Source organism: Pogoniulus pusillus, chromosome 30 (assembly GCF_015220805.1).
Source record: "Pogoniulus pusillus isolate bPogPus1 chromosome 30, bPogPus1.pri, whole genome shotgun sequence".
NCBI classification, from domain to species: domain Eukaryota; kingdom Metazoa; phylum Chordata; class Aves; order Piciformes; family Lybiidae; genus Pogoniulus; species Pogoniulus pusillus.
In genome coordinates this window covers 6603283-6626113 of record NC_087293.1, presented here as the reverse complement: position 1 = coordinate 6626113, position 22831 = coordinate 6603283, and the positions used below count along the sequence as shown (strand labels likewise).

The 22831-nt window shown below is 40.2% G+C and overlaps 1 protein-coding gene across 7 annotated transcripts in view; it reads left to right on the top strand.

Moving 5' to 3' along the window:
• Positions 1-10797: 10797 nt before the first annotated feature.
• The window catches only part of ADGRD1 (adhesion G protein-coupled receptor D1), a 185560-nt gene continuing 173526 nt past the window's right edge, over positions 10798-22831 (top strand). For all 7 annotated transcript variants that reach the window (XM_064168719.1, XM_064168718.1, XM_064168720.1 and 4 more), the window contains exons 1-6: positions 10798-11011; positions 12052-12278; positions 14571-14839; positions 14936-14972; positions 18931-19014; positions 22116-22211. In XM_064168719.1, coding sequence (XP_064024789.1) covers positions 14771-14839; positions 14936-14972; positions 18931-19014; positions 22116-22211 — 286 coding nt within the window. In that variant the 5' untranslated portion in view covers positions 10798-11011; positions 12052-12278; positions 14571-14770. The remainder of the gene's footprint in view (positions 11012-12051; positions 12279-14570; positions 14840-14935; positions 14973-18930; positions 19015-22115; positions 22212-22831) is intronic.

The window sequence follows — 22831 nt, the reverse complement described above, 5'->3', positions numbered from 1 at the left end:
CTTAAATCTAGAATTTAGTTTTCATGCTCAATGAGTTACATTTCAGATTTGAAAACTCTTTGGATCTTAAGAGCAGAGATTTGCAACATTTTAGCCAGATGTCAAATCTCTGTCCCCACTCTCTCGTTGCTTTCGACACTTAAATCTAAAATAAGAAAGTAAAAAAGACAGGAGCTGTGTCATTCCACCTAGAATGGAAAGTCTTTAATATGTACATCTGTAATAGGCTCAGATGTTCTTACAGAGAAGTAATTTGCAGATTGTCTTTTCTGTGTGTTCTCTGTTTGTGCTGGTAAACTTGTTCCACAGTAGTTGAATGAAACTTCCATGGAATTGCTTTTACCCAGAAGAGGGAAAAAGGTGCATTTTCCAAGGGCCAAAGTGTGTCGTGGTTGAAATACTTCTGTAATCAAGAAAATTTGACTACCTGAATGATAGCAAAAGTTATGCAGTTACAGGCAGTGGCTTTTTGACAAGTAAGCTTTGGCTTAAATAAAGAAGTTTTGCAATTTGTTTATATGGTTATCCAGTCTTACGTAAGCTTGACATTAAAGCTGAGATAATTATAGAATCATAGAGTCAACCAGGTTGGAAGAGACCTCCAAGATCATCCAGTCCCAACCTGTCACCCAGCCCTATCCCATCAACTAGAGCATGGCACTAAGTGCCTCATCCAGTTTTGTCTTGAACAAAGATCTCATTAAACTAAATTTTAACTATTTTATAAAAACCAAATGTTTCCTTCAGTGTATGGAATAAGATCTCCAAGGGAGCACCACAATCCCAAAACAACAACTATACAAAGTCTAACAAACAGAGTGATAAAGTGAATAGACAATAAAAAATATTCAATCACTGCTCGTTAGTAACTGGGACCTTATACAGAGAAAACTGAAGTATATAACTGAATGTGTGCTGTTATTTACCTGATCACTTGGTTTTTGAATCGCGAGGCTCTCAATGTTTTCAGCAAGATTGTATAAGTTAAATCAGAGTAATGTTACATATCTAGTATGATAAAAGTCTTTTTTCATCTGTTTAGGTTTAAATTTTATTGCCTAAAAGAGCTGTGTTTTGTTTTCTGGCATCAACCAGCAGCTTCTAATTTTCTTAATTAGAAAAATCCTTTTCCAGGGTAGTGTTAGCCTCGTTGAGTTGGCTCTTGGGTTTGTGTGTGTTTGCTTTTTCTTTGCTCTGAACTGTTCAGTTTGTCCTTTTCAGTCTAATCAACTCGACGAACATTTCATGAAGTATTTTCCTGAGTATATCCTTTGCTGCTTGATATGTTCTCCACACCACAGTCATGGAATGGCCACTCCCACCCTTTGATTATCTTTCGTGCAAATTGAGTTTTGCATTGTGCAAATAAGGGCTATAAGACCTGCAATTTTCCTCCCTATGCTGTGGTGCTTTTTTTCTCACAGCTTTTGTGGTTCTTTGCTTGAAGCATTGAGTCGCTCAGCAGCAGGCATCTTCATGCAGGTGGATTCCTATCAGAGCTGGGGGCTCAGTTATGCGCTTATGTCACCATCCCTGGAGGTGTTCAAGAAAAGACTGGATGTGTTATGGTCTAGTTGATTGGACAAGGCTGGGTGCTAGGTTGGACTGGATGATCTTGGAGGTCTCTTTCAACCTGGTGGATTCTGTGAGCCTGATTCTAGGAAGTAGCTTGTCACATATTACATCAAGTTGCTGCTCGTTCAGCATTGTGTTTGTGCTATTGAAGGTCACAACTCTGAGATGCTGCACCCTAACAGTAGAATAATTCTTGATAATCAGTAATACAATAAAATCTATATGCTTCATAACTGTTCTCCTGCTACTCTGCATGCCTTCTGTACAGTCTCTACAAAACCTTTATGCATAATCTTTTCCCATAAGGTCTGGAAAGTCTTGTGGGTGGTTTTTTTTTTTTTGTTTGTTTGGTTTGGGTTTGTGATTTATCTTTTGAAATAAAATTATTGTTATTTAACTTGGTATTGTTCTTTATAGTGCATCAAGGGGTTTTATTTTGATTTTTTTTTTTTTTTACTGTATATCAGAAATTAAAATTTGTTATTCCAGGATTTGCCCTGTAAAGTTTAGTGTTGATACTAGCCAAAGCTAATACTGTTTGCCTTTGAAGTAATAAAAAAAAATTAAAGTGGAGAAGATACAAATAAATCAGTGATCTCAGAAGCCACAGAATCATGGAAAAATACAATTGGAACGGACTGAAAAGAACTTAATTTATCCCAGCCTCATGCTGCAAGGGAGGACTGACTGTTTCCATAGTACCTGCAACAAGTGTTTGTCCAAGCCTGTCTTTCAAGTACATCCCAAAAAAATGGAGATTGCACAGCCTTTTCTGCCCTTTTTTCCTACAATGTTCTACACTGATAGGAAGCTTTGTCACCTTTTACTCCTCTGCAATGAGCGTGAAACCCAGATTTGATTCCTTTCACACAGTCTTTTCGCAAGACCAAATCCCTCTGCACTTCCTGGCTTGTGGCTCTTGACTTCTGTTCTGCTGCTGCTCCCTCTCAAGCACACAGAACATTTTTTGTTTGTTTCTTTATTTTTTTTTCCCAAGAACAACCTGTGTAGCCTTCTGCTTCTTAACCTGCCTTTATATGCTTAGCACAGAGTTTCTTAGATTGGAAAAACCTTCAAGATCATCGGGTGCAATCATTAGTTTCATACTGACAAGTCCTTGACTAAACCAAATCCCTCAGCACAACATCTCATCACTATGAATCGCTGTGGTTGGAAAGGACCACCAGGATCAGCCAGTCCAACCTCTATCCCAGCACCCTTCATCACTAGACCATAACATCAAGTGTCACATCCACTCTCCTTTTAAACACCTCCAGGGATGGTGACTCCACCACCTCCCTGGGCAGTCTGTTCCAGTGCCTGACCACCTGCTCAGCGAAGAACTTCCTCCCAAAAGCCAACCTAAAACTCCCCTGATGCAACTTGAGGCCATTTCCTCTTGTCCTATCATTAGTAACTGGGGAGAAGAGACCAGCTCCAGCCTCACTACAACCTCCTTTTAGGTAATTGTAGAGGGCAATAAGGTCCCCTCTCAGCCTTCTCTTCTCAAGGCTAAACAACCCCAGCTCCCTCAGCCACTCCTCATAGGTCATGTTTGCCAGACCTCTGAATTGTTTGCTTGTAAACACAGAGAGCACATCCATTCATGTTTATTGTTTTGATAGTTATATCAAAGTTTGAGCCCCAGAAGAGACTGTTACTGGTCCAGTCAGTGTATGAACTTCAAAAATTATGTTTTTTTCCCCAGAGAACTTTAGGGTTAATTTTTAATTTTTGATTAAAAAAAACCCCAAACCTGCACAAAACAACCAAAGAAAACCCAACATCTTTTTAATAAGGACCTAAAAAAAAAAAGGTAGATATGAAAGAAATTTGAATTTTGTATTAGTTCCAAATGCAAAAATAATCATTTGACTTTTGTAGCTCAACAATACCTTTATATATACAATTATTTATATATTATTTATATGTTATCTATTATACATTTATAAATATTTAAAATTCAATATATTTATAAATATTTTGTACTTATAAATATAGCACAATATAATAGAAATATGTATATAAATATGTTAATTATATATATAAATATATTCAGTATGTATATATATATATATATAATATTAATATATTAAGTATTGCACAAAGAACAATAGAAGTGAAAGCTGGAGGAAACTTTGGCATAGTGTATCAACCAAGACTTGATTGGATACTGGGATAGAACAGGTGCACAAAGAGCAATAGAAGTGAAAGCTGGAGGAAGCTTTGGCATAGTGCATCAACCAAGACTTGATTGGATACTGGGATAGAACAGATCATGTTTTGCCTGTGCCGCCCACATGATTTTACTCTTAAAATGACTACAGTCATGCTTTTGTTGTTATGGAAACATATCTTTAATGGCAAAGATATACCCCCCCCCCCCCCTTTCTTTGAACAAAACCACACTTACTTTCACACATAATTTATTCCTTTCCAATTTTCAATGTAAAGAGAAGGAACTAATGGTGTGGGCCAATTTATGCAGCCCTGGAAGGAAAAATGTAAACTTAAACCTGCTGTTAAATTTTCTAGCTGTTTGGCTGGAAAAGTGATAAAATAAGAGAATCATGGAATAATCATAGAGTTAACCAGGTTGGAAGAGACCTCCAAGAGCATCCAGTCCAAACTATCACCCAGGTAATATTTAGTATTAATTATTTTCAGAATGTTCTAAGGCAATGGGTACAAAGTGTTTGAAGCTGTTGTTCACTGATAGGCATCCCCAGTTCAGGCATGTTTACCATTTAAAAGAACATTATGAGGATTGCAGCAGATGCTTTCTATGGAGAGCTTAGTGCAGTAACACAAGGTGATGACACATCTGCATGAACAGGCACTCACAACCAGTTTTCAAAATAGTTGTGTATTTTGGTTTTGCTTAGCTTTGCTTCATCTGAAGTTATGAAAGCACAGGAGGTTGTGCAGTTTTTCAGCTTAAATAAAACTTATTTTAGACTAGGTCTTAACTGGTAAATAGGTGTAGCCCTGACATGCATTGTGCAAGGGATAACAACGAAAAGGGGATGTAGTTGTTAAATGTCTGAGGATAGACACAATGTAATCCTTCCTGCACACAAGTGTTTGTAGTATGTTACTGCACCTGCACATGCTCTCCATCCCATGAAGAAGAGAGGCTGGAATAGAATCATAGAATTAACCAAATGTGATGGTTTGGGTGTTCCTCACTCCCCACACTTTGTAAATCATCTAGACTAGACTCAGCCAGCTCTGGAAACTGAATGAAGCTTTTTGTATAGGGTTAACACTCCAGGGGGAGTAACCCTGAACCTGACCCTAGGTGGTCTTGACCACTCCCCAAGGGTGGATCTGAACACCACCAGGTGATGGTTAGCCCACTCCCTGTTCCTGTCCCATAAAAACAGGGGGACTGCCTGTTTCACTCTCTCACTGCCCCTTCCTGCCTCTCCCTGCCTCTGTGATTACCAGCATTACCATCTGTTCCTGGTTTCTCTTTGTTTCACCACGTGGCCATCACCCACGAGGTGGACGAAGCCATCACAACCAGGTTGTATTTCTACATTTTGTGTTTGCTATTTTCCCTTCCCTAACCTTTGTAACTTCCCTACCTTAGATACCTCTTTTAAGTTATTGTTAAACTTTTCTTTTTAATTTCCAAATCGAGTGAGATTGATTTATTTGGGTGTGCTTACCTTCCTCTCATTCTCTCTCTCTTTTTCTAGTCACTTTCTTTTGGGAAAGGAGGAGGAAGAGGGGAGGGTGCTCTGCAAATTGTTATTGGTTCTGTCAGATTTATCTGAGTCTCTGGAAATTTAAATTAGAACTGAGGCAATTTATTTCCTAGGGTTAGGTTTAGGGTTACTCCCCCTGAAGTGTTAATCCTATACACTTTTATTTACAGCTTAGCACAATATACCAGCAGATACTTACCTTGTATATTTATGTATATAACTGTATATACTGTAAAAGGTTATACAGAAACACAAACCCCCTCCCAGAAACCAGTCCCCAGGAGGGGCTCCCAACTGCCCTTCCACCTTTCCCCACCCCTCTACCTTACCCCAGACGCTGCCTTGTGCCTGAGGAAGAATGGAGGGTTGGCCAGGGGGGTTAGGAAGCAGGTGGATTAATCAGGGAGATGGAAGGTGAGATTAGAGAGATACAGCCCCGAGCCCAGACAGAGAGCAGCTCCCCTATCTTTGTTTGTATTCTTGTTCTTGTACATCTCAGCAAGCCTATGAGTGAAGTAGACATCACCATTGTTTCTCTTTCACAGCCTGTAATCTAGTTCTTCTCACCAAAACGTTCTAGCTAGCTTCAAACCAGCACACCAAATTGGAAGAGACCTCCAAGATCATCCAGTCCAACCCAGCACCCAGCCCTATCCAGTCAACCAGACCATGGCACTAAGTGCCTCAGCCAGGTTTTTCTTGAACACCTCCAGGGACAGTGACTCCACCACCTCCCTGGGCAGCCCATTCCAATGCCAATCACTCAGTCTGGTAAGAACTTCCTCCTAACATCCAGCCTAGACCTCCCCCAGCACAACTTGAGCCTGTGTCCCCTAGTTCTGTTGCTGGGTGCCTGGGAGAAGAGATCAACCCCACCTGGCTACAACCTCCCCTCAGGTAGTTGTAGAGAGTAATGAGGTCACTCCCGAGCCTCCTCTTCTCCAGGCTAAACAACTGCAGTTGAGTGCTGGAAATCTTAAGGAAGCAAGAGTCTCTGCTTCAGCTCTACCCATACATTGACACAGATTCATACAGTGATACTCTTTATGATACAAAATCGTTGCTTATTTAAGCAGCAGTTGGCAATTTAAACAACAACCTTCTGTCTTTTAGTGATATTTGCATTTTCTTGCTTTACAACCAGGGGCTCCAGCATTATAATTTCAAAGTGAGTATTTCATAGTTACTTAGCCAATTACTATTGCCTGTTATCATGATTTGTATTGACATACCCCAAGGAAGAAGAACACAGGGAAGGAAACATTCTTCAATCTTTTTGAAGGTGGTGCAGCTGGCAAATGGTGCTTGGTGGGTTTTATTTTTATTGTGCTTTTATGTTTTCCTGCATGAAGATCTTATTATAAATTCGTTTTGGGCAGCCTGAAAAAATGGCTCGACAGCATTAAGTCCTACATGGAGAAAATTGTCCTTTTGGGGAAGTAGAAATGTTGAAACGTGGAAGTAGAATGTTGAAATGGAAAGAATCTGCTTCAATACACTTCTTGTAAATAAGTGTGCTAGTTTGAGCCTATCTGGGATATTTTGGTGAGAAGAATTAGATTACAGGCTGTGAAAAGGAAACAGTGGTGATGTCTGCTTCACTCATAGGCTTGCTAAGATGTATAAGAACAAGAACATAAGTATAGATAAGGGAGTTGCTCTCTGGCTCTGTCTGCAGACACTTCTCTTTGTAACTTGCTAACTAATCTGTCTGCTTCCTAACCTCCCTGGCTGACCCTACAAACTCACCTTGAACGTAAGGCAAAGTCTGGGGTAAGGTAGAGGGGTGGGAAGAAGGTGGAAGGGTGGTTGGGCGCCCCTCCTGGAAACTCTGTTTTCTGGGAGGGCTGTTGTGTTTCTGTATTACCTTTTAAACTTGTATATTTATGTATCTGTTGTAAATACCTGCTTGTAAATTGTGCTAATCAGTAAATACAGCTTCTTTCTTCAATTTCCAGATCTACTGAGTCTAGTCTGGGTGATTTTCTTAAGTGTGTGGGGGGGAGCAGGTAACACCCAAACCATCACAGTAAGGAGAAGCTTGGGAGAATATACTGGAATTACTAATTGACTATTAATCAATTGCCAGTATTTTTTAATAGACAATCCACTTACCTGGATGAGCAGTTCTTTTCAAATCACATCATTTTTGTCTGGTTTTTGAGTTTTCATTTACAATATAGAGCTAAACTACCTATGCTATAAACAGAGCTATTTTTTTTTGTGAGATAGCAAAAGAGAGCTATTTTTTTTGTGAGATACCAAAAGAAAAGCATTACCTACATGGAAATTGCTTTGAGAGAAATATTTTCAGCCAATTCAGTTTGGGTATATTTTCTGTTCCTTTGCCCAAAGAATAAATGAGAGGTGGTAAAAGGAAAAAGAGGTCCTTGATAATTCAAACTACAACACTTTTAAATACTACCAAATGCAAGATGAACCTGTCTGCAGCAATATGGGGATGGCCCCTTTCAAAAATCAAAGCAGAAGTCATAGTTTCAGTGAATTGGATGGAGCTGGCATAGACTGAGCCATGGTTCCTTTGAAAGGTGGAAAAGAACCATACAATGGAAGAGACAGCTTTGAGTCTGCAGCACAGATACTGTTACTCACAGCTTTTGCATACATGAGATGTAGCTAGCAGAAGGAAATGAGAGTTCTGATCTCCCTTTCTTGCCTATAAATTGCACAGCCACTTTAATGTCTGATCCTTACTGTTTATGCTTGTTTGAACCGTGGTAAAATGGCTTTGGTTGCAGCCAGATCAACCTTAGAATGGGGAGGGAAAGACTTCTTTTGGGCAGCTGAGGGCATGCTCTCTGGCTTAGGAAGGTGACTACAGAGTCCAGAGATTGCAGGATAGGGATACTCAAGTCAAAGAAGCACCAGGTGAATGTCACAGGTTGCTGCTCCACTAAATGTTGAGAGTGTAGTTATTAGCAGGGACAGCTTCTTCACCTTGTATTGTATTTCATCCTTGTACAGTAATTGTAGGGAGAGGACTTTGTTCACCAAGTCCTTGACCTCCCTATTGAGTGTGAGCACTACAGTGTAGATGTGTTGCTTTGTTAGTGAACATAGCAAACCTGGTCTGAGAGCTACTGAGATGTTCCCATTGCTGCAGTCCTGTCCAAGGCCAACTTTATAGATTTGGGGCTGATTTTTTTCATCACCAAAGTGACATTAAACATTCCCAAATCTCCCCTTTAGTATGGCTTAATAGAATCATAGAATCAGCCAGGTTGGAAGAGACCGCCAAGATCATCCAGTCCAAAGTCTCACTCAGCCCTATCCAATCAACTAGACCATGGCACCTGGCTACAGCCTTCCTTCAGGTAGTTGTAGACAGTAATGAGGTCTGCTCTGAGCCTCTTCTCCAAGCTAAACACCCTCAGCTCCCTCAGCCTCTCCTCACAGGGCTGTGTTTTTCTAGCCTCTTAGGTGAAAGCAGAGCTTGATGTGTATTTTTTCTGTCTACAACTACTTGAAGGGAGGTTGTAGATAGGTGGGGGTTGGTCTCTTCTCCCAGGCAACCAGCAACAGAAAAGGAGACACAGACTCAAGTTGTGTTGAGGGAGGTCTAGGCTGGATCTTAGGAGGAAGTTCTTACCAGACTGAGTGATTGGCATTGGAATGGGCTGCCCAGGGAGGTGGTGGAGTGGCCATCCCTGGAGGTGTTCAAGAAAAGCCTGGATGAGGCACTTAGTGCCATGGTCTAGTTGACTGGTTAGGGCTGGGTGCTGGGTTGGACTGGATGATCTTGGAAGTCTCTTCCAACCTGGTTGATTCTATTCTGTTCTATGCTATTCTATTCCAATGTACACCTGAGTAGTTCCAAGAAAGCTGGTAGAGCTGTCCTGGTTATTCCCCAGGATATAGCAAGGGAGAACTGAATTAGTTTACAAAACTCTCAGTTTTTGTGTAAGTGAATTAAAGAATATCAGTTCTGTTTTCCCTGAATGTCTGTAACAAGCCAGTGGATAGGTATTGATATATCTTGAATGCTTTTGTTAATATATTAATAGAGACTGTGATATTAGTTTCCCAAAATCTGACAGATTTATTCTTAATGTATTTCTTTCTAAGACCTTTGCTAAAATATTTTAATTGCAGTTAAGCACCAGCTCTCCTGTGGGCAGGTAATGATTCCAAGGAAAACAAAGGAAGAAAACTGTATCACAGATTGTTTGTGTTCTGCAGAGTAAACCATTTTTCACAGTATTATTCTCTGTTGTGTTTACATACTTGGCAATAAGAGTTTTCAACTTCAGGTTATTTTTCATTTCCTGTTAAATGTCAGCCACACGATTTGCTAACTTTCCCTGGGAATAACATCAGCCTGATGAACACAAAAGGAAACAAGGAAAGCTCAAACTGAAAGTTAATTTTAATTATGGCATTATAGGCCACAGCAGTTGTTGTGGAAGCATTGCCACTGATGTGACCAACATGTAATGATTATCTTCTTTTGTTGTTGTTATTACACAGTCATAGAATCAAGCAGGTTGGAAGAGACCTCCAAGATCATCCAGTCCAACCTAGCACCCAGCCCTACCCAATCACCTAGACCATGGCACTAAGTGCCTCATCCAGTCTTTGCTTGAACACCTCCAGGGACAGTGACTCCACCACCTCCCCTGGGCAGCCCATTCCAATGCCAATCACTCTCTCTGTGAAGAACTTCCTCCTAACATCCAGCCTATGCTTCCCTTGGCACAACTTGAGCCTGTGTCCCCTTGTTCTGTTGCTGGTTGCCTGGGAGAAGAACAACCAGAACACACTTGCCTTTGAGAGTCACCCCCTCTGCAAAAAACAAACCAATTGGGGGCAGGGAGGTGTGCTGAGCCTAGCTGGGATATTTTGGTGAGAAGAGTTAGATAATAGGCTGTGAAAAGGAATCAGTGGTGATGTCTGCTGCACTCATAGGCTTGCTGAGATGTATAAGAACAAGAATACAAACATAGTTTGTGGAGTTGCTGTTATGAAGTGAGCTAGTTGAAATCTGAGTTTGGGGTGAAATGCAATGAGGCCCATTTAAAAGTTATTAAATAATTGATTAATACATATAGATACAAAGATAATTCCCTCAAACTTCTTTACAACTCTCCACACAAGCTCTTGGGTGCAGTTAGCAGAACTCTGTTACAGAATGTCTCTGTGCAATGGGATTTTGAAAGGGTTTAGAAAGGTCTTTGAGAGAGAGTCTGGAGGCTTCATTCACTGCTTGTGAGGCTGATTAAATTCCTTTAGCAAGCTGAATAGAGAGTTAAGAATACTCACTGGTCCTAATGGCTGTGGCCCAAAGCACAGGCAGGAAAATAGTTAATAGAAGTCTTGTGGCAAATTCCACAGGGCTGCAAAGTGGAATCAGCTGCTGGCTGAGGCAGCTGAGGCGATGGGCAGGCGAGCAGCAGGTGAGGGAGGAACTAAAGAGCAGGCAGCTCCTTATTCACCTGTTCAGCCCTGTTATAGGCCATGGCCGAGGCAAATGGTCTCACTGGCCACACAATCACCCAACCACCTCTGGCAGCCACCCAGACAGACCCAAACCAGGCAGCACCCACAGGCTGCTCTGCTCCAAACATGGGGGCGCATTCGCCTGGCAGGCGGCAGGGGCGTGGGCCCTGTGAGAGCCCTCTCAGGCGACCGGATTGAACCGGACTGGGCTGCCTGCGCTCCCTCTGTCCTGTTTTCCTGCCTCGGGCTGCAGTGCAGGCAGGCAGGTAGGTGAATAAGACAGGATATGTTTAAGCCCATTTTATACCCTTTAGGACTATTCACCACAGTTGCTCTCTAGGCTTTTTGGGCTGCATTTCTCTCTCTAACCTAACTTGCTGCCTGGATTCCTCTGCTTCCTAACCCCCCTGGCCGACCCTCCAAACTCACCTTGAACGTGAGGCAAAGTCTGAGGTAAGGTGGAGGGGTGGAGAGAAGATGGAAGGGTGGTTGGGAGGCCTTCCTGGGGACTCTGTTTTCTGGGAGGGCTGTTGTGTTTCTGTATTGCTTTTTAACTGGTATCTTTCTGTATCTATTGTAAATGCCTGCTTGTAAATTGTGCTAAGCAGTAAATACAGCTTCATTCTTCAATTTCCAGATCTACTGAGTCTAGTCTGGGTGATTTTCTTAAGTGTGGGCGGGGGGAGCAGGTAACACCCAAACCATCACAATAAGAAAAAGCTTGTGAGAATACAGTAAATATACTGGAATTACTAATTGACTATTAATCAATTTCCAGTAATTTTTAATAGACAATCCACTCACCTGGATGAGCGGGAAGGGGGGGGGGGGGGGCAGGTAACACTCAAACCATTACAGGAGGAAGGAAAAAAGTAGAAAGCTGTGGCATATAATTTGCTCTTTGCAAATATCTGTGGCTACAGATCATCAGGCTTTCTGTTCCATTTGTGGAACTCATTCTACCTGTTGGCAAATAGATGAGCTGCAGAGCAGCTCCTCCTTGGCCTTTGCTCTCTGCTTATATGGGGCATAAAATCTAGAGGCCTTTCAAGGACACCCCTCCAGTATTGTATTGTAGGAGAGGGGTCACAGCTCTCCCTTTCCTTACACCCCTGGCAGGGCCCCAGGGCAGCATGATGGAAGAGCTGCGCTGGGCAGAAACCTCTGCAGCAGCTTTAGCTGCCCGGTTACCCGGCACATGCAGACCTTTGTGCTTTTATTGACATGGAAGCACTTTAAATAAACATTATTTCGTCTGCAGGTTCTTCAAGAGTAATCCACTGTGCTGTTTGTCTTCCGAGTGTAGGATCAGCTCCTCCGCTTCGCACGCAAGATGCCCTGCGCTGCCGCCTCTGCTCTGCGCTGGGAGCAGTGTGAGTTCTCGGAGCAGGTTTCCCTAGGATCACAGGAATAAATTCAGAATTCGTTTCTGCAAAAAAAAGAGAGAATTCTCTGATGTCTGCTCGCAATTTGCTGTTTCCACAAAAATTGTTGGCAGTGACCATGTTTGCTTGGATCCTCACAATTGTTTTGGTAAGCATTTTCTTTCCCTTGACAGGCCTCTCTTGGCAAATAGTTCGAATTCCTGTCTTTCTCTTTGCCACATTTCAGCTTTTCTCAGGATTTTTAGCTGCAGGTCTCTATTCTTTCTAAGGGTGTCTCTACTTGTCAGCAATCGAATTCCTAGGTTTGACACAGAACCCTTCCTTTTCTGTCAGGGTATAGAGGAATTTGTGGCTACCAGTAATAAGGGAAGCAAGTCTAAGAAAACTTAAAGGGAACTAAGCAAAAGTGAGAGTGGCTGTGACTAAGTGGGAAAGCTAATTTTTTGGTAGAAACTAAAATTCAAAGTTGTAGGTCCTCATTCAGGGCTTCAAACAAAATACACATTTTATTCCACTACTGCAATTTGTAATATTAAACATTGGTAACATAGAAGCAGTCATGAATGGCTTAAGGCTTGAGATATGGCTTCAGGTTTCCAAAATTCACGTTGGTTTCTTCGCAGCGATCTGTGAGGAGCTGGTTACAAGCAGAAGCTTTGGGAGTTCAGCAGACATCTGGGAACCAGCTGAGTAAATGAGGGCCACAGCTACTCCAAGATTGCTGGGCTTCCAGCTGTATAATCTCTACGTGAAGTTAGTGGGAAGCTGTTTAATCCTAAAAATTATAACCAGCTCTAGCCAAGCGTTGGGCACAGAATTTTTAAGTGGACAAATAAGAGGGCTAACATACATAATGCATCTAAGAAAAGGAACCAAGCAAATTTAAGCACCTGAGGAGATGGGGATGAGTCATGAAATGGATGGGTGGGGAGGGAAGGGTAACTAAAGATCATGAGGGAAGTCAGAGGGGTGGTGGTGTCTGTGTGAATGGGAGTGTGTGGTTATTTTGCTGTCTGTTAGTACTTTATATGTCCATTGATTGTAGGCAGGGAATGTGTTGCTGCACAGGTAAGCATCTAGAGGTGAAAAGAAGATCTAATGTACTGACATAGCTTTTGGCCAAAAAAAAAAAAAAAGAGGTAAATAAAATAATTTGAATTTTGCTGAGGTATTAGTATGGTCTGATGCCTTCTTTTAGTTTCTGGCCTATGTCACCTTTTAAATGGTAATAGGGTTGATATGGAAATGCAGAGGAGAGATGAACAGGCATGGAAAGCTTCTCAAACTTTGTTTAAAATATTACTCTTTTAATTTATTTCAATTAAAATAAAAAGAAAAAAAAACAACTTGGAGTGAACTGAACCCAAGATTTTACCATAGAGCAATGGATTAAATGAAGAATATCATTCTGATACTCTTCTGATCATTCTGCTGCTAAATAACAGCAGAAGAGCTGCTGTTTTTCTCTTACATTTAACATTTGTGAGATAGTTCAGAGTGTAATTGTCAAACTCACATAAAAAAGCTTAAATGTGCTTGTTTTGGTTTTTTTAAGTGTAAGCTTTTTTAAGTGTAAGTTTACTTTTTTAAGTATAAGTCTATTTTATTTTTTAAAGTATATTCCTACTTATTTTGCTGGTTTTATTCTGCAGGTTTGAGCAAATCAGTGAAATGGCTCATGCCTCAGTTTCCCCTTCTTGATAGAGGCATAACAAAATGAATCCCTCCAAGTGCTATGTGATTTAAATTAGTATTTTTTAAAGGTCCTGCTTCTTTAGAGAGAAATGCAATCTGTTATTTTAAGAGATCTTAGCTTTCATTCCAAAATTTCTGTCCAAAACCTGGTTTATTTTTCTTAAGTATTTGAATTATAAATGCTTGTTCTGGCTTTGATTTTTCTTGAAGTGTGCAGATTGCTAAGAGCAGTAATCCCTTTTATCTGTTTGCTGAAGCACGTTGACTTGTTTCCACTTGTTCCTAGCTGGCTGGTGTTAGGACCCAGAAAAGAGACAGCAGCAACGTGATATAAATAGAGTACCAGAATGGGACAAAGTTTGAGAAGAAAGCATGACATCACTCAGACTTGCTCTCCACCCAAAAAGATCTGGGATGGAGGTGTAAACGTGAGCTGGACAAGCAAGGAGTTAGCTATTCTTTTCTGCTCCGTTTCTGAGGAAATAGAGTTCTACTCCCTATGTACTACAAGGAAGTGCATTTTCTTGCTAGCAAAACGAAAACTGTCTTCAGATCTCTGACAACATGAAAGTAATTGAAAGGAAAAGAAAACTATAGGAAGAAAGTTGGAAACAAGGTCTTTTCTTTTTTGGCACAGATTCTAACAGAAATATTTGATTTCTTGCCATGGAACAGTACAACTTTTGGATCTGATGCACATTTCTTTTGTTTTTTTTTCTCTCCAATCATGGTAATTTATTTATAGTTAAATGAAGAGACCAAAGTGTGAAGCAAGCAACTGCTACTTACGGGGTCTGGAAGGATATTTTGCCGTTGCTAAAGGAGCAGACTTTTTGAACCTGCATGGAGAATGTCCCTTTTGATACAAGAAGCAGCAAAGGAAAACTTATGATTGAAACCTTACAGGAACTTAATTGCCGTTGTACTTTTAACCTTAAATAGACCATGGAGAATTTTTTATCTCTGCTCTGTTGTCATTATTCTTTACTGATTTTTTTTCAGTGCAAATATCAGGTAATGTTCTGAATATGGTCAGTATTGAGATGTATTTGGATTCCTCTTAGCAAGTTTTGCCTCGCCGTGTCTCATTATGTAATGTTTTATGTGCAGGTGTATGGAAACTATTCCCAGCTACCCAAACATCCAGGTAAGGAATGTTCTATTTATGTTTTATGTCAATGTGCTCCAATATTTATTTGCTGCTTTCAGTTTGTATTTTTCATTTTCTTTGTAGCTACAAAGGGACCGTGGTCCTACATCTGAACATCAGCTTTAAATGTAATAAAGTTTAAAGTATCCCAGTCATTTGAAATTCAGTTTTCTAACTACTAAGTATCCTGCATAAAAGTACATTTGGAGAAAGATAGATTGTATTTGATGTGTAGAAAAATCCTACACACACTGCTTGTTATTACTCTTTTTTTTTTTTTTTTTTTGAATGGGATTTTTAAGCTGGACTTCTACACAGACTATTTTTTTTTTTGCTCAGTTTCTTACTGTTCAGCATTTTCAGTACAATGATTTACAGTCTGATATGCCTGCTTGTATACTTTGCAGTACTTTGGCATGGTGTCAAGCCATCTTCTCTCCTCCCAGCCTTCCCACATAAGTATAAATTGGTTATATAGCACATTAAAGATTTCTCATCTGTTTTCAATGCAGCAAAAACTTCACTTGCAGCTTATTTGGGGTCTATGCATGTAATTGCAAAATTCTTCTGTTTATATAAATAGTTTAACCTCAAGCCTCATGGTGGTGTACAAGTACAATTTTGCTGCTTTACCAATTCATCTATTGCTGTGTGATTTTTTTTTTTTTTTTTTAAAGTTTTAACCATATGTAATTATTCTCAAACAAAATACAGGCTGATGCAGAAAAGCAAAGTTGTCTGCTATTGCAGTAGCTTCAGCCTCATTAGTTTCCTTTGTTCTACCTTCATTTTAAAACAACGAAAGCGGAGTCTCGTTTCTTTTAGGTGAGGCTGGCTTCTAGGTGATGGAACAATGAGGGGGAAAAAGCCTGCCACAACAGGAGGGCAAGTTACACATCGTTTGCTCTGTAGCACAGTTTGTGCGTGGAAGCATAACTGTGAGTGATGTTGTGCTAGGTTGTTATCAAGTCCTGTGATGTTTAGTTTTTCCAAACACAGAGTAGTTACCTATTGAAAGGGAATTGCAAGTCTAAGTTGATTTCCAGGCAACAGGTATTTGTTTTCAGAGGTTTTCTCAGGGCTGGCTGGCTGGAAGTGGGGGAACAACAAGGCTTTGTAAGTTCAGAACTAGGAGCTGAGAGAGCCACCAGTGTGCAGTGTGACCCTAGGCAATTCTCTTTGTTGTATATTTATTTCCTCTCCCAATTTTTTCCTTCACTTTCCCCCCTAGGTTTTAAATGTAAGCTCTTTAGAATATAGCTTCTCCTTGTGAGTTCGATGGGAATGCCTTTGTTGTGATGTTGCTACTACTGCTACTACTGCTGAAATACTTATGCCACAGTTTTTGGCATAAAATAATTTTCTTATGGGATTTTCTGTTCTGTTTTTCTTATTGTTTTTACTACCACCTCTTTAATAATTTCTTCCCCTTCTGTTACATCAGAGAGATGTTAATGGCAGCAAGAGATATCTCCATATCAATACAGTGTAGAGCAGCAGGCTTGTGCTCTGTTCTGCAAAATGGAAGTGATAGTTTGATGAAAGTCAGATGGAGGTATATTAGAGCAGGTAGCTGATGTGGAAATGTATGAGTTTAATTTCTTTTGCAGCAGCAAGAATATGTTCTTTGAAGCTAGAACTAAGCACATACCCAGATTTACTTTCTGTAATTGGAAAAAAAACCCCAACCTTGTTCCTATATTCTGCTTCCTTATGTGCTTTGCCATGCTCAGCTTTGTTGAGTATGGGTTGCCTGAAGTTTTCAGACTGTGTTTTATATGTGATGGTTCTGTGCCGTAATTCACTTATGCTGACAGTAGCTTTCTCTCTTAGCAGTTGTGCCTTTTTCTGTGTCTTGCAAGTACTCAGAGGAAGCCTATTGCCAATAGATTATTGTCTATTTCTCCAAAGACATCCTCATCTTACCTGTTTATGCTCCTGTTCCCTTTCTGTGGGGAAAACAGCAAACAACTGCAAACATTTCTACTGTTGGCCCATATAACCAGATGTTGGTCAATTATGAATCAATAGTTAGGTATCTTTGCTATAGTTGAGTTTGGAAGCAAGTTTGCATCTCCTCACAATATCCAAAGCTTAATTTAGTTCAGTGCTTTTAGGTCTACAGTTGCTTGTTGTGATGTTTAGCAGTTTTATCAGTTTTGCATTCTTATGACACAGAGAGGACTCTATAACTTTTTTAGTAACTCTGAAACTATGCCACGAGAATGGAGGAGATGAAAGTGACCTCCACTATGTGAGCTAGGCACCGTAAGGATGCAAGAAAAGTTTTTGCACCTTAATATCTTATCTTTAAAATACATAGGATGTTGAAATATATAGGATGTTAAAACATATATAGGATGTCCAGGATGTTAAAATGGTAGAGTAATTATTAAATTGGTAATCTCTTTCCATCTCAAGAGTGAAGAAAGGTGTGGGATAGGTCAGAGGGCACTGTGATTTGCTTGATTTTGCACACTAGGTATGTGGAGTCTTTTTATGGTGTATGAGAGCTGAAGTGGTTTCTAACATACTCATCACTGTCAGCTTCATGCCTCAGGTTTTTGAAAGATTGCTTGGCAAAGAAAAGTGATTGTAGGGCAAAGGACTACAGATGCGCTGTCCGTGTTGTCCTTTGTGGTGTTTCCCCCTCGAGGAACTAATTTGATGTACCCCGATGGTAAACAAAATGCATTCTCATTTACATTCACAGCAAAATTTTGCATCAAACTACTTAAACCTTCTTGGACATAGAAGATTATAAGTTTATTTCAGTGCAGCTTGATAAATGATCTTGAGAGTAAAGGGTTTCTTGCAGCTAACAAGATAATAAGGAATTACAGTTCATGTTTTCTTCCATTAATGATCTACACTTGAATTAAGAATTGTCATCTTAAGACAAGAATTAATCACCTTGAGGAGCCTACTTCTAGTCAGCTTTGAGTGGCCACATCTCCTAAAATCTGTTCAAAGTCATCTGTTGGACTGTGCAGATAAATCTGTCAGCAGAGGCCAGCAGATGTTTTGCTTATGTCAGCTTGTCCACCTGTCCCTGTGCGGGACATGTAGGAAGACCAAACGTTCTCATTTGCCAAAAGGAGCTGTTCTGGTTTTGGTGTAGTGGAGAAGGTTCTGGAGGAATAGCTTGTGCCATATGGGGAGGACTGAGATCTTTTCCATTCTGGTGCTTAACCCATTCTCTTGAGATACATCAAATTCCTGCTTTCAGAGGAAGTTCTGTTCTATGACTCTTAAGGTGAGAGTTATCTGGAGATATCAGGAAGGCTAGACTCTGCAGGAATAGCTGTGCAGGCACCTATACTTCACTCACATTGCAGTTCCTCCACCACTGAGTACTGCTCCTTACTATGCCTGACTAGTGTCTCTCCATAGAAGACCAAAGGTGAGAAAATGCTTGGATTGATATAACCTGAAGGTGTTGCCCTGTTTGTCCAGTGGGTTTTGGAGAGAGGATAAGATTCCTGGGAGCTCTCTAATGTCTTCTACTCTCTTGAACTGCAGAGAGCAGGAGAGGAGGAGGCAGAAGCAGAGAAGTAGGCTATAGAAGCTAAGTGTTGCCCTATGCATCTGCTACTCAGTGCTCTGTACTATCCACTATATGCTTTAAGTCTCTTTAAATGTCTTGAAATCACTCTTGAATGACTCCTCCACAAAAGCTGCCTGATACACTAGCAGAGGTATAGTCAGACATTGCTAGACATTTTAAGTGCAATTAAAAGAAAAATCAGTTGAGGTTTAAGCCCAGGTTTTCTACAGTCAATTAGATACCATGGCATTTGATTTATAGTCTTACTTATGAGCTGTGTGTGATTTGCAATAAAACATCTCCTTTTACTTACCAATAAACCTCCTTTATTGTCCTCTTCTGTGGAGACTTGTTACACTCCAAGTTGTTCCTTACTTAAATAACCTTTTCATCTATGTTTCTTGTAAGGGTTCAAAGTTCTTGCATCGGCTTCGCATTACTGGCCATTGGAAGATGTGGATGGAATTCATGAATTTCGGGATACAAACGGAGGTAGACAAAGGATTCATTGACATTGGCAGTAGCATAAGTTATTTGTTGCAGTCTGTAAGTAGGGAGGGAGCAAGAGGAATGAAAGGGGTTAGCTTTTGTGCCACAGCAGCTATTTTTTTTCCCTCAGTTAATGTTTTTGCAGTGTTCAGTGTATTTGTGAACTGATTTTTATAGAGTATTCTCAGACGTTTTATGGGCTGTCTATGCATTGTTAAGATCATAAAGAGGAAAGGTTTATGATCTGAAGAGTCACTGAAATCACATTGTTATTAGTCCATTTGGTACATACATGACATGCACTAACACACTTAGTGGCTGAGATATTTAGGTATGCCAGCAGTGGAGATGCCTGCTTCTTTTTGCATTCTGGAAGCAGTTAAATGCACGAATTATTCATGCACTTCTGAAAATTCCATCTAGTAGCTATAGAAAGAGAAGTGTAAGCTGTTATCTGAATATTTCTGGCTCATTTTTTATTTGCTTTTGGGTATTTCTTTAAAAGCGGTGTTGCTTCATTAGTTCAAATTCAATTTCCAGTTAGACAAAATCAAGTGATATTTGGTAAGGCAAAAAGCTCTCATTGATTTGAGAGTCAGCTGCTGGGACTGCATGATCCCAGAGGAAATGATATAAAAAGGCAGTCTGTTTGGATTCAGCAGTTTTTCTGGTCCTGATGTTTCTCATCATGACCAAAAAGGGTGGTGGGAGCTTCCTGGGGACGTGCAGGTGATGTAATTGATGGGATGGGATACAATTGCTCAACTGAGGCTCCATTGCAGGGCCATTCCTTTCAGATGAGGTGTTCAGCTATGCTCTGCCTGCGTCTGAGACTCAAACGTCCCTTAGTAATTTTTACATGAACTGTTTTCCCTCTTCTGACATTTTAGCCAATTACAAGTTGGACTGATGTACGTTCCCCAGTATTTCTCACAGTCAGGCTGACCACCTTGAGCTAAACAGTTTTGTACCAGCGTGAGGGGTAGCTGTATTAGTACTGGTGACTGTGGTGTCTTTCCCCAGAAAGATCACTACAGACGGTGAAATCAGCAATTGGAGACCTTTACAACCTTACATGAAAAATGTCACAAGAGTGCAAAGTTAATTGCTATTTATTACACCAAAATGGCAACATCAATCTGTGTTTGTGAGTGGGGAAAAAGATCCATAGATATCTAAAACATTTTATTGCAGAGGTGTCCAAGTATTCTAAGCTTAAGCTTTGACCCATCTTTCCACAGTTTCTTAAAGGAATGAAATCTGCTGACCACAAATAAATCTGGTCAATATTCTGCTTCTGTTAGAGGCTGATGGCAGCATTCCTATTGACTTCAATAGAATCATAATTTGGCTTACAAAAAGTTACTGTATGAATCTCTAACACTGTGTTAAAGTAATTTTCTGACACTGAACTTCATATAGTTTCAAGAAGAGTAAAGTGCTCTGTATCCAGCACTGTTTTGACATTCATATCAACAAAGTTGTTTGGAAAGTGCTTTAAAATGATGCATAAACCAGTTTCTGGAAAAGTGAGAATTGAAGTTAGATTGTTTTAAAATGATATTAAATTACATCAGCAAAATTCAGAAACCTTTTCAGTAGTATCTTGAAAGAGACAAATTAAAATGTGTATAAAGTCCCCGATCCTACAAGACTTCACTTGCAGGAATGGCACTGACTCACATGAGCAATCTCCTTTGACTCCTATTATGACATTGTGTTAAATAACTTTATAAATGAGCCAGCTGCATGACTTTACTGAAAGTTTGAAGGACTTGTCTCATTATTACTTGCAGAGGATGCCACTAGCCAAAGCTCTGACTTTTGGCTTTCTCTGCAGTGCAGTCTGACAACGTTGAATTCTTTCCTTAATGTTGGAGTGGATGGTTCAAATTCCTCTCCATTGCTTATATTGTGTCTTATAACACACAAATATTACACCAGCTGCCTCCAGCAGAAGTTTTGTGTGTCTGTTTTCTTTATTGTTGTAATCTAATGCAGGTGACAATTTGCTTGTTTTTGATACCGTTCTGATTACGCAGCTCCTCTGTTGATTGCTAAAGTCTTGCTTGTTCTTCCACCCATCATATCATGCAGTTATTTTCATTCCATGTTTCTCCTCTTAAATCCTTGAAGCATCATAATCTGTCTGTCATGTTAATCCATTTTATTTGTTGAAGTCATTGTATGTGAAGCCAGATTTATATCTCTCAATGTGCTTGTGGTGTGAGGGTGTCAGCAGATTAATTTTTGGTGATCTCAGCAGCAGAGGCAATTGAAAGGAAACAATCAACCTGAAAAGCAGTAAATTTAAAAAGAAGTGGCTGTGTTCAGGTTTTTCACCTGACCCTTTGCTTTCTCTGCCTTTTGTGAGCTCAGTTGGTGTAAATCCCAAATTGATTTCTCTCTACTTGCTTTCCTGGGCTTTCCATCAAGCTTTATTTGCCTGCCCAGGGTAAATAATGACAGTATGCAAGAGTCTGTTAAATTTTCAAAACAAGGAAAAAAAAGACTGAGAATAAATTTTTGTCAGATATTAAAAAGTTGGATCCCCCCCCTTTGTATTTTATTTTGTGGACATTGCCTTTTATCTCTTCATTGGATACAGCTAAAGAGTCTGGCTCTATCTTTACTCCTCCCACTGAGTGTTCATACACACGGATAACATCTCTGAGCTCTCTCTGTGGTCCCAGCACTCTCAGCCTTTCACTGGGCTTGTTCCAGTACACTCACTTCTCTCTTGCACTGGAGAACTCAAAACTGAGCTTTTGGACTAGAATAAAGATTTTTGTTATAATTGATTATATTTCAAAGGCTTCTTCTGCAGTTGTATATTTTTAGTACCGTTTTCTTCTCAGTTACTGCAAGGGAAAAAAGGGAGGGGAGAATAGTTCAGGGATGCTGTATTTACTTAACTTGTGTGGTAAGAGAATGTAACGTTCCTGTGCACACAAGTCTGTATGGGGAGTGGTTGTGTTCATTCTAAAGGCCACTAACCAACATCTGTGATTTGTGCTGAGAGATATGAACTGGTCGATTCATTACTGATTGTGTTTATTCATTGTTTTGCTCATTTGCTTATTTTCTTTTGTTGTTCCACCCAGCTCTAAGAATCCACAACTTCACTGTGCTTCCTTCCCATAACTCTACCTTTGTATATACCAATGACTCTGCCTACTCTAACTTCTCTGCAACTGTAGGTGAGGATTTACTTATTTTTTTGTTCTGCATTTTTCAAGCTTGGCTGGTACTTGTAACATTGGACTCAAAGTTAACACTGAGTTTCATTTTGAGTGGTCACATAGTAAGGGTCTATTTAAGCCTATTTGAGTTGCAGCACAGGAGGTTCCACCTCAACACAAGGGAGAACTTCTTTACTGTAAGGGTCACAGAGCACTGGCACAGGCTCCCCAGAGAGGTTGTGGAGTCTTCTTCCATGGAGACTTTAAAAGCCTGTCTGGATGTGTTCTTCTGTGATCTGTGCTAGATTGGATGGTCCTGCTCTTGTAGGGGAGTTGGACTCAGTGATCTCCTTGGGTCCCTTCCAACCCCTAATATCCTGTGAAGCCCGTGCTGGCACATGTTGAATTACTCCTAACTACTACAAGCGGCATCCTCATGAGGAGCAGTCCAGAGGAGCATGGCCCCTAGTAGTCCTTTAAATCCAAAACATTTGTTAATGAGACAGAGGTGACATTCCAGAGGAATAACCTTCCAAAGTTATAAGGAAAAAGCAGCCATCTGTTTTTCACCATTTCGCAGTCATTTTAAAAGAACACATTAGGAAAAAAAGATGCAAGCAAATTTGCAATGTCTGGCA